Source organism: Pterocles gutturalis, unplaced genomic scaffold (assembly GCF_000699245.1).
Source record: "Pterocles gutturalis isolate BGI_N339 unplaced genomic scaffold, ASM69924v1 scaffold26573, whole genome shotgun sequence".
NCBI lineage: Eukaryota > Metazoa > Chordata > Aves > Pterocliformes > Pteroclidae > Pterocles > Pterocles gutturalis.
In genome coordinates, this window is record NW_010123823.1 from 34,973 (window position 1) to 47,852 (window position 12,880).

General features: G+C 38.0%; 1 protein-coding gene across 1 annotated transcript in view; it reads right to left on the reverse strand.

Moving 5' to 3' along the window:
- Nucleotides 1-10,589, reverse strand: part of ARHGAP29 (Rho GTPase activating protein 29) — a gene marked incomplete at its 3' end in the record, with an annotated part of 44,088 nt that extends 33,499 nt beyond the window's left edge. Inside the window, exon 1 of the mRNA XM_010078068.1 lies at nucleotides 10,249-10,589. Coding sequence (XP_010076370.1) covers nucleotides 10,249-10,510 — 262 coding nt within the window. The remainder of the gene's footprint in view (nucleotides 1-10,248) is intronic.
- Between the last annotated feature and the right edge of the window lie 2,291 nt (nucleotides 10,590-12,880).

The following is a 12,880-nucleotide window of genomic DNA, read 5'->3' on the forward strand; positions in this document are numbered from 1 at the left end:
GTCAATGCTAAATTAAAAACAAAAAACAAAACAACCAAAGGATGTGCAGGCCAGTAAAAGCTAGAGAATGTGAAAACCATAATAGCAACAGGCAGAACTTGGTCAGCTACATATTTGAACAGTAGCCTCATGCATTTAATTTTTCATCCAAAGGCATGCAGCATTTGATGTTGTATAACAAGCTTCTCTCATTAGCAAGAACCCTATTTATTTATATGCTCCAGACCTATTGCCTGCTTTCCAAATTAAGTTTCAGCCACCTTCTCTAAAATTTCATGTCTACTCATCAGCTGAAGCCAGCTACAGGTAGAAAAGAGTTCTCCATTCTTTGCCGAATTTGTTTGCTTGTTCTTTAACACAAGGGCTTAAACACGAATACCAGAGAACATTCAGTCCTGTAATTTCCTTTAAAAGCTTTTCACTTCTCATTGCATTAGATTTATTTTTTTATTGCCATTTGGAATTTAAACAATAATGGGGCTTTCACTGCCACCTCAAATTTAGGCAGTAACTGGACTTGTTCAAATATCTGAAGCAGTATAGTCAGAACACAGAACACAATTCTGAAGAGGTACGTTTGATAAACCAACCCTCGTCTTAAGTTGACAGAGCCTCCAAAATAAAGATAACCCAAACCGGCAAATAAGAATTCCTATATATTTTTTTTTTAAATTAGCCCAAGAATGTACCTTCAAACAGTAAGCAAGGAAAAAAGGTAAAAACAAAAAATCCTTTGTTCAGGTACAACAACAGCCTCTACAAAAAATTTCCTCAAGTCCTATGTTTTTCAGTTACACTGTTCTGTAATGAATGTCATTAGGATGAAAGTTTAACCCAATCAGAACTATTGGCTACAGCTTTACCCGAGTCACCTTAACCTTCTATAACAAAGGGTATTTTAGGGAGACAAAGGAATGAGTCCCCATTAAATCTCTACTTTCCTTAAAAAAAAGGGAAAGAATCAAGGTCCAGGCTCTGTATCACGTCTCCTACCTGCCATGCAGTTCTAACTCCAGTCCATCCATGAGACATTAGATCTAAACAGAACGAAACCACCGCAACTCCAAGATTAGATGAACACTTCCTTGGAATTAAGAAACAAGTCAGCTGCAGTTCTGTGACCTAGCTACACTAACAGAAAGAATAAACACTCCCAAAGAACCCGGTGGAAAAGGAATTATTTAGTCCGTGAAATCATTATGAAGTCAAGATCACTAAACTGGCAGTCACAACTCATAACTCTGTGCCGCCAGGCATACAGAAGTTACTCGTATTGTTGTTCTTGTTTTCTGTCACAACTTTGATAAACTGATGCATCAGAGAAATGAGAAAATGGAATATTTTTGTGGATACATTATAATACATTTTACCAAGAGTAGGAAACTAATTTAGGGCAAATAGGTTTTGTTTTTAAACACAAAAGCTCCTAAATGTACACAAGAATTACTGTTAAGAACACAAGACTTTACACTAGATATGGATCAACTCTTATCTTTCAGGTGTTGGGGCAGGGTTCTTTGAGAGACACAAGTTTTTGTGTCCAAGTGTTCCCCTGTTGCTTAAGGCAGCTGCAAAGTGTATTAGAAGATTTTTTGTTGTTGAAAGGCCTAACTTTACATCTATATTCCAAAAAGAAAATCCAACTAGTCATCCTCTTCCTCACTACTCACCTTTCATCTTGCAAATCTTGTAATTTCAGTTTCATTAGTCTAGTGGCTGTGATGGAAAGGGAAGGTAACTCTAATTAACAAAATAGCTAAGGCTCTTTAAGTGTTTTGAGACTCTCTGTACATCAGAAATGCAAAAAGGAGGAAAAATGGAGTTTTGCCTTCTATTACATTTTTTGCACTTCAAAAGCAAAATAAAAAAAGTAAAATGCCTGTGCCCTCTTAGAAGTAGTTCGGCAAAATAAAAAAGGAAAATGCCTGTGCCCTCTTAGAAGTAGTTCGAAGTTTTTCTAAAGACAGATATGCTAATTAAGTCAACAAAAATATCCGGACTGCACATAAGGGTTGATTTTACATTTTAAACACTCATCAGGCCTTCAAGACACATACACCCACCCCCCCGAAGTTTTCCTAAAGACAGATATGCTAATTATTTAAGTCAACAAAAATATCCGGACTGCACATAAGGGTTGATTTTACATTTTAAACACTCATCAGGCCTTCAAGACACATACACCCACCCCCCTCCTGACTGCTGATCTTAGACACTATAGCAACAAGTGAACATTTGTTCTGAAGGAATGCGGAGTATGCAACTGGGGGAGGGGTAGTACTATCAGCCACAAACTTATCTGCTGGTCCACTAAGTTATTATTTAACTTCAGTCTTCCCTGAAACTGAAGAAACAGCACTTACTATCCAACATTAGCAACCTGCATTTAACAGGCAGCTTACACTTTGACTATGAAGAACACAGCTTTTCTGGAACTGAACTTCAAGAGGAGGTTGTTTTTTCTTCTGCTTGTATCAGAGTATTGGAAACAGCAGAATTGTTCCTTGAATGCAGATTAAGCAGTGCTCTAATATCGCAAACCTGCAAAGCAAAAGAAAATGCCCAGCTCCTCTGGCTCTGGCCACAGTGTCTGGAAGTCCACAGCTCCCTACCGAAAGCCTGCAAAATGGCAGACTCACAGAAAACATGAGGCTTGGGCAAGACAGGCAGTGGAATGATCTGGAGTGAAATGGCAAGAAAGATGGAAAGTTCTCTTTCACGGCTTAAATGTAACATTCCTAGGGAAAAGCATGGTCCGTAGCTATGGGTGTCTCCCATAAACTTTGACTGTAAATGACTTTCTGCTGGCTGTTGTTGACTTGCCTTCATTCAGGTTTCACTAGTTCTTTCACGGACAGAGCTCTCTGGAGTATGTTAAACTCCTGCTTTCTTTGCAGAAGTTCTCAGGTTTGAGGAATCCAGCATCGGAAAGGAAGAGGACTCACAGCCAGGGATCTCAGAGCCCTCTACTCATGTGAGAGGCCAGGAAGAAAGGAAATTGTGAACGTAAGGGATGCATGGGAAAATGACCAGGAGGTCTCTAGCTTGCTGTGGTCCTAGAGCTCTACTAAGAGAAGCAGTTTACATTTTTTTTTTCCCCCAACTCTGAGTTATGCCATAAAAAGCATCAGAAGCTGTTAAAAATAAATCATTCCTATTGGTTTTGGGTTCTTAGCAATAATTTCACTTGTTAAAAAAATTTAAGGAAGTATTTACTTTGTTCTTATCCTTGTTTACATCCTTTACATCTCTTAGCTTGAAAGACTATTTCACATTGGTCAAAGAACAGTTTCCATTTCAGATTGACAGAACTAATATTTAGAAGTGACTACTACTTGGAGATGTGCGAAAGGGTGTACTAAGGAATTTCCAGGCCAGAAAGACTGGAAGCACATGTGTCTTTGCATATAAGAAGCAGGTTTTAGGAAGGCAAGTTTAAAAGATGACTGTCAAATTCAAATATGCCAAAAGCTCAGAGCAAAGATGACTGATTAATTTGCCATCTACAAAAAGCATTGCCTCCCCCACCTCCACATACCCCTTGTCAAACTTAGCATTCAATAGAGACAAAAGAGTCGGTACAGGGTTTAGCAGTGTATGCTGTAACGGCCGGGTGGAGTGTCATGCCAAGTTTGCCTACACCCCCACTGTGTCGGTCCATTTTAACCTCTGGCCACTTGTTCCTTTGCCGGCTGCCTTCTCCCTCCTTTGCTGGTACTCAGTACAACCTTACAGTCAGACAGTTAATGAAAGCTAGTTCGTTTCTTCCTATGACTAGTTTTCAGGCAGCTCTGCCCCCAGAACTGGCTTGCTACGCAGTCAACAGAGAACTACCGCCAGGGTCAGGAAGAAGCGGTGAGATCACAGCAGCTCACGCTTGCTTCTTCTCTAAGCTGCTGTGGAAACACACTATTGGCATGGTTTAAAACAGAGCCCTAAACATAACAAGCTTTATAATAAGAAAACATCAATTTCAGATGTGTCTTGCAGATTTTCAACAGTTACAGAACTGTACCATCAATTCAGCTGTTGGTGGGGAAGAAAAACCTGTGGTTTCTGCAGGAGCACCTTCAGAAGTTATTCTCTCCAACTGCCTTACACCTGCCCCGGGTTGGTTTAGTCCTGCCTTCCCTCCTACTGTGGCTGACAAGGTCTGCCAACTCTGCTAGGGGAACAATAACATCCAACAGCAAATACAAACTGTCAGAATTCACCTCTTAACACCTTACTTGGTTCAGCAAGAGAATGAACAATGTTATTACAGCCAATACATTTAAATCATGCAGTTAGCTCCTTGGGGACCAAGTTTAAGTAGAGCTACAAAGTATAAATAAGTTAGAGAATTATTCTTCAGATATTACAAGTATAACAATCCAGTAGATCCTGGAAGTACTTAAAATTAAAATTCCACTTCAGACTATTTGTCAACATCCTCAAATGTTATGATTTCTGTAACAGGCTTTATTGTCTACTAGACAACTGGTTTTCCCCTTTTTTTGTCCTACATGGAATAAGGGAAACAACATGCTATACTTTATACGAATTCCTCCTCCTTTTCCTGAGACTTCCTGGAGGTCATTTAATCTAATTCAGAAGCAGATTGTTTACATATTTGATAATCACTATGTTCTCACAGTCCCCAAAAGTTAGCTGCCCTGACAGTATTTTACTTTCCCTTCTCCCATAAAGGTTTTTCATTCAGGACACAAAATACTATCAAACAGAAAACCAGCACCCTCTTCCACAAAATTTTTAAGGAAATCAGTCCAACTTCTCTCAAAACAAAAAACCCCCAAACATTCTTTCCAGGGACTGTTGCAAAGAAAGTAAACATGTTATCAGATCCTTGTTTAGAGCAGTTTGCCCACCTACCAAGCATTAATACTATATGGTGTCATTAGACAGGTAAATACATTCACTTTAAGGTGTATCAAAGGCAGCACCTTTCATTGAGAAACATCAAAATTGGAATAAAGAACAAACAGCAAAATTACACCTAATGTTACAAATTATCATAATTTCAATCTGTAATCTTCACTGCAATAGCTAATGAATTTCAGATTTCCCTAGCAAAACAGGACAAACTGAATTCCAAAAATACTGGCTCAGAACAAGGATATTAATGTTTTTATGCTATAAGAAAATAAAGAAATAAAAATCAAATGCTAAGAATACCACACTGCCTTGATTGTACTAAAAATATGGACAGTACTGAAAAAGCACACATTATCAGTCCTGGAAAGGCTGAAGAGAAATTATTCATCTTTGACCCTCAGGCACTATATTCAGGAGACAGCTTCTGGCTTTTAGTGTAGCATGCGATTAATATCAGTCTCCATGGTGCTAAAACAAGGTTTTGGAGTCATTAGAGATTACAAGTTCCTCATTTTGAGAGAACTGTTTAACGTGACACACCTTTAAAATTGCCCCACTGGGCTGAATCCTTCAAAAATATCCTTCAAAAATAAGGACCCAACAGGTTTCAAGTTAGGTAGCATTCCTGATCCTTTTGAAAGTATCGGTACTACTATAAAGAGGATGCAGACATTCCTGACCAGGCCATCCAGCTTCGCCAGTATTTTAACCTCTGGTTCAGGTTTGTTGTTTTGTTTGGGGTTTTTTTGCCTTTTTTTTTTTTTTTTTAAATCTTACCAAACTCTAAGAAATGAGACAGCAAAATCTGATCCTCAAAGAGAAATTTGTGATGAAAGGTAACAGCTTTATCTTGCTATTCTAAACGTTTTCTAAGGTATCTGGAAAAAAAGGGTATATTAACATTTTAGAATATGCTACAATTTACATTAGCTCAAGATAGGATGAACTTGAGGAAAAAAAGTTTTTGCTCATGAAAAGGATGCAGAATTACCCACATGAAGCACACAATACCACACTTTGAAGATTACTTCAAAGTTTGTGATAAAGCAAGCATAGTTCCTGAATATCTTCCGAAGTACTGTCAAGAAGATTATATATTAAAATATAAAGTATAATTACTCCCGCACTTTTAAACCAGGTGCAAATTTTACCCTTACAGCTATTCATAACGAAACACAACATTTCCCACAGTCCCAAGGGCAGACCTTACAGTATGAAGCATACATTACATTCCTTAAAAAAAATAAATAGCAGATGTCACAAAACTAGTTGCTAACTATCTTCAGACTAGGAAAACAGGAATGTTTCCCTCATCTCTGATGTGATACAAGTGAAAGCTACTATTTACTGTTTAAAAGTTAAACACCTAGTAAAATATCTTTTAATTAGGAATATTATTTTGTGTGGTCCTTTTAAACCTGAGTAAATGAATCTCATTTGAGCAAAGACCACACAGTGGCATCATTTGCTTAAAGCAACAGTAGAATTTATTATACACAGTAACAGCACAGACTGTAGTGTCACCAATCTCATATACAAATACCTATTCTTAAATATCTATGCAATAAGCAATAATATTTTTGAACCTATAAATCCTCTAACAGAAGTTTGTAAGAGGTAGGTCCTGCATGTTTTGTCCCAAGGGGGCTTACATGCTTTCTATACAACTTCCATGAGGTATACAAAAACTTATATTTTGAAAAGATTGGACAGTATATAGCAGTTAGCTCACATCTCCTATTCTCTGAATGGACTTCTTATGCACATAGAACTCACCCAGCTTCAAAATTCAACAGCGCTTACTTGCAGATGCATTAAACTTGTGCTTTGGGACAAGAACTAACCCTCTTCAAGTTAAGGGATTTAGCTTAAGTATACCTCACACATTTCAAACTCCTAAGTATTTTCAATACTGTGGTCAGATGGTCAAGCCCTCAGCAGGTCTCCATGGTTAGTTCCTAAAATATTCTCTACCACGGAAAGTTACTTCTCTTCTTGAGTGCCACTACCTCTGAAGATCACCGACAGCTCTGGCCTTTAGATTGTACTTTGCTGTACACATCCTGCTTTTTCAGAGGAGTGCAAGTTGAAGGCAACAATTAGGTTCTCACACTCTCAACTGAAAACAGAAAAGTTACTAATGGAACTAAAAATACAAAGAGAAAACTCACCAGCTTTCAAGCCATTATGTCTTAATAGTTTGTACTTAGGAGGTACATTAAAACTGAAACAAGAACTAAACCTGGGGGGCATCAAGAATACAGAATGTCATAAAGAAAAATTAAAACTCAAATGAACAGTCTTAAGAGCATCACAGACTGCTGGTAATGATCCAAGTCTTCCACGTATTAATTCAACATATACTCTCAAGTTTGGTGTTCCAGGCAGGGATTTCTAACAAACTGTTTTCATTTTCTTCTTATCAGAAAGGAAACAAGATTGACTTATTTTGAGTCTCCTCAATATATTTCAATTATCTCTGACCCCAAAGTACAAATGCTACAAATGAAGAAGACCGTTCAGTTCAAACACGAAGACATGATGACTATAGCTATCCTTACTAATATCAGCCATATGACATAATCTTGTTCATCTGGAAATTTAACTGAAGACTGGAGCAAGAGACTGATGCACTGTTTGTGCAGTTCAACCACTACAGTTGTCAGTCTGTCACCAAATAGAATTAAATAAAAAATTCTTGTGAAACAGTATTGGATTCACTGACTTAGGTTCAAAAAAAATGACCAGACCTCTTTTTTAATGAGGACATTGGTAAAGTATCTTGATCCTATGCCTCAAGTTGGATTGCTAATAACAGATTGTTACATCCAGTGAGTACAATGCCTAGATTCAAAGGGGAATTTAAAACAAGACAGTAAGAACTGAAGTGTATGGAACACATGGTATTTCACTCAACACAAGAGGCAACTGCAGCTCCCTCGTGTCCAAACAGCTGACAAACTTTTCAACTCTACAGTTATATTCAAAGGACTTTTTGCTTGTGGGTTTGAGTTGTTTGGTTTTTTTTTTTTAGGGGGGGTGGAGTTGTTTTGGTTTTTTATGTGAGGTATCATTAAGAAACAATATTCCTAACTTGGTGCCAGCAAGCAGATTCCAAGTTTTTTAGATTTCAATTTCTACAACAAACACTGTTGGGTGAGAGTCTAAAAATAATCAAACTAAGTCACAACGGTCAGTTTACCTTTGTTGAAAAGCAATAGCCAACATTTATTCAGCATTATGACAATGAGATTACTGTAAGAAATTAAATTGAATAAATTTAATTAATTTCAATTTATTATTGAAATCTATAGAAAGGTTCAGTTATAAAACACTTTCACTTTAAAAGAGATCTCAACGTTATATATTTACTTGCATCAGTACTGTACAAAACACGGTACACGTCTACAATCCAAAGGCACTTATGATCTAGTTCAGACATGAATACATGTTATAATCCAAACAGCTTAGATTTTTCACCCAAGATAGTATCAGTACATCAGGAGAATATTAAGCGAACCATGGGTGAATAACTGCTGGGTTCTTCCAAGGCAGCTCAGATAACACAAGCAGGGAACACAACCATCAGTCGGTACGAAATTCAAGGCATACACCCACAGGAATCAGCCTATCTACCAATGCAGACCCCAGCAGTGGAATGGCCAGCCCCAGCAAACAGGGAGCAACATAGTCAAGAGTGAAGTTACTGTGCATGAGAAAGGAGTTTTTAGACAAATTTGCCAAAGTGGCAGTACTACAATTAACAGTAGATGTAGAAGCTAACCGAGGGAATAGTAGCTAGAGGCTGAAAGACCAACAGTAGACTCTAGGAATGCTTGCCAGGCAAATACAAGAGCTCACCAATGCAACCCTGTTGCACCACTTAGATCTGCCACTTCTGAACTGCTTGAAGATACATGCAGCATATATACATCAAAATAACTTTTTTCCTGTAGCTAGCAGCAGAATTTATTTTTAGTTCTTATTTCATAAACTTCAGAACAAAGTTTTACTCTTCAACAGAATCTACATCAAGCCAACAGATTAATGCTGTCCAAAAAGGAAGAAACTAATTTCAGGATGGTGGTAAGATGCAACCACTGTGAACCAGAATGCTATGTGGAAGAAGTTTGTTCAACCACCTTAGCAAGTTTCTGGAAACTTTTGGACACACAACTGTAAACATTTGCAAAGATAAGATGGAGAAATGCAGTCCAAACTACGCAGCTTCCAGGAGGTTGTCTCCAGCTAGCAGGAAGCAAGGTCAAAAAGAACACAACCAACTGTGGAAAGGAAACATCTCTCCTTTATAAATTTACAAGCCTTCAAACAGACAACACTATTCCACAAAGTAATTCCACAATGTAGTAGAAAACAAGATGACAACTCCTGTCTTCCACGTTAGTTTTTTAGATCTGAGTCCAAAATTTAAACTGAATATTAATTAACAACTCCTGCATGGCAACTGGAACACTTGAGTATTTTAACAGTTCTTTCCTACAGGATGCCCATTTCAGTGTCAGTAGGCACCAGACACCCCATCTGACAAACAGCTCTGCTCATCCTGCATGCTCAGCAAAAACACTGTTGACATGAAGCGATCACTAGCCTCAAATTATTGTTCTGTTAAGATTTTTTCACATCTTTTGGCAGAGTTATTTCAGCTGTGTGCAACTCACTTGAAACAGAGTTGACTGCAAATACTCAGCACTCAGGACACATTAAACAAAACTGCTCTGGATGTAATTTCAGCTATTAACACGATAACATTGTTGTAGAGGTTAGATAAAAGCTTTCCTAAAAAATGGATTAATGCTATTCCCCTAAAGGAACAGGAACACACAACAATGCACATTCCTACTAAGCAAGAAAATTTGCATTTCCACCTGCTGGCAGAAGATGGTAAATACTTATCTCCTAGAGGAAGAAAGTGCAAAAAGTTACATCCTACCTTAGAACTCATACTATTAACACATAAGGCTTTCAAAAACCAAACCAGCCTAGAAAATGGAAACATCACGCAAATATTAACAGAATTCTTTGGAATTACCAAAACCATCCAGGTAGTTAAAAACTAATCACTTGACGGTCTCACTAACTTCTAGCATCAGCCTAGACAGGCTGCTAATAACCTATTTTCCCTTGTTATGATTATGAAAGAGATTGCACAGTGTTATGATGAGGAAATACAGAACTCAAACTAACAACCACCATTTCCCGTAACCATCATGCTGGGGGAGGGGAAGGGGGAGAATTAAGGGGGAAGGTAATGGGCAAGGGGGAATAATCACAGTAAAGACTAGTTAAAAACACATGACTGGAGTTGTGAGAGTTTCAGAAAATGCAAGAATTAAGAATAAAGAACAGACACACCTTCTGAAAGAATGGCTTCCTTCAAATAGAGTAGCACATCTGCAAATTTTCTGACATCATTCACCAGTTGCATGATGTATTCCGGGTCCACAACAGGATTGTCATAGCAGTCAGAGTTGGAGCTAATGCTGCTCAGAGAGCTACTCTTGGTGCTGCGCCCCATTCCCCAATTTCCTGAATTAGAGATGGTGAAGAAGTTGGAGGTAGACAGCCGGGCTAATCCCAAACCACGCTTGTTACTTCCACCGTTCTGCCGCAACATCCCAGCAGCCGCTGTGCTTAAAGAGCTCTCGCAGTTAACGCTCAGTGATGCTTCATGTCCATTTGACAAGCCAAAGATGAAACCCTTAAAAATTGGGGGGGGGAGAGGGGGAAGGTGAAGAAGGAAAAAATGAATGCTGATTAGTATAGAAATATATATATTTGTACTGGCAAGATTCAAAACTTCTTTCAAGATGATACTGCTTTACATTACAATGCTTAACTGAAGTATTATAAAGGTTTTTGACTGTTTGAAGTTATTTTAATTTGTACAGCAAGTACACAGTGTTGCATAAAAATCACCGGTATGCAGAAACTACTTCAAAGGGTCATTATGATGCATGCTTATTTCATGAGAAAAGTTTCTTCCCTGAATATTTATTCTGGAAACCTTAAGAATCAAGTTCTTTACATTTACCCTGAGATCTCTTCTTTACCATGAAATGTTACCACGTTCGAATACAATTGCAAAAACACCTGATGTGACAGAGACCATGAGCAACATCCCTGCTTGCATCAACAACCAAGCTGTATGCAGCATCCTGTCTCTTAAGATAACAGACAGCCTTGATCTGATAGGATGAATTTTCTTTGTGTAGATTGTACTGAACAAGAAACCATGGTGTACCACAGTCTGTCTCAGAAAGGAAAACATCCTGAAAGAAGTTATGTGGGCTTTCAGTCTGCTCTCTTATAATGTTTAAAGGCAATCAAAGGAAAGACATAGAAAAGTGAAGAGATTTTAAAAGATTTCAGTAACAAAGTTCATCTACAAATCTCAGTGCAGTTATCTCGAAGGCGTTGCTCTTGTTCAGTAAACCGTAATAGTTCCACCACAAAAACACATAAATTTATGGGAGATTATATTGGTATAACTAAGCAACTACCTGCATTCCTTTTGCTTAGAAAAAACGGAATGCTACTGCAAATTTCCCCATGTCAGGTTAAGCGATTCATTTCAAAGCAGCAAACTCCAGGTGGAGGATTCAGGTACAGTTCCAGCAGCTCACACAATGCCTGCTATTATTCTCTCAACATCAGGAGAAATTCTCAATGTTTACACTACATGGTAAACACTACAGGGAAAAAAAAAACCAAAGTGGAACATGACAGCTAAAAAGTTAACATGGGTTGCAGACATATCTAGAGCAAAAATCTTAAACTATTTTTAGCTAAAAAAAAGTTATTACTATCTAAAAATGCAGGTTGAAACAGGTTATCCTGCATATGTATTTGGTTAGACCAAGTGAAGAAGGAGCACTTTTTTTTGAGCACTCCTACTATGTATTTCAAAAGGTGTTATTCTAATGCACTTCAATTATTTCTCCATTATTTCTGCTGTATTTCTCTTTGCAATTTAAAATATCAGAGGAAACGTGGTCAACGCAGTTGTTTTTGTAATTAATCTGACAGGCCTTCCAGGGAGTGTACACTACGGGGAAAGGGGAGAAAACTTCAGAATTTAACACAAATTAACTGCTCTAATATGTGTTTACTGTTTAAAGTCAGTACCTATAAGAGCACACACGAGATTATACAAATAACACAGATAATTAAGCAATTTCAAACACCTCAAGTAGATTGAAGTTTACATTAAACATAAGGTTTAAGCAAGCTTCTGTTCCCACGTACAATTCTCATGGCTGCAGAGGTATTTTGCAAATCCATCTTGCGATTACAGGAAAAAAAAGCTACATAACCGTCTCTCCTTTTAGCAAGTGTGATAGCTATTCATATCAAGTCAGAGATTTTCATATTATTTAAAAGACATGCCTCTTTTAAGTCTGGCCAGATTCAGAGCCAACTTTAGGTAGCATGATGTGTCAGACCTGTTCCCGTAGCAAGTCCACGCTTTTAGAGCTGTGTAAGAGATTTTTTTTTAATTATTATTCAGATGAGCAACAAGTAGTACAATAATGCCACCACTTTGAAAATTATAAAAGTAATGACAAAGTGACTCTGAATGGGAAAAACTTGAGAGGAACTTTTGGTGTAAAGTATGAGCAGAACCCAAACTGGACAGCTTGGTATAACAGCCACCTTTTCCTCGGAAATCTTAGCCCTCACGTCTGCTCCTCCTGCGCTACAAGGCAGATGGGGAAAAGTTTCCCTCGCAGAACACATGCCTTTCATTACTGAGAAGTGTTTCATATTTCTTCAGGAGACTCCAGCTTTGAAAAGGAAAAGCGTCCACCAGCTTTGCTATAAACGTCTCCAGACTCCTCTGGTTAACAGCGAGCCACTGCCAGTCTCGACGGAAAAAGGAAAAAAAAAAAAATAAAGTGCCAGATATTTCAGAAATTTGCTCTCCCAGCAAAACTTCCCCGGGAGGAAGAGAATAAAGAAAAAAAAGAAAAAGAGAGAGAAGCAG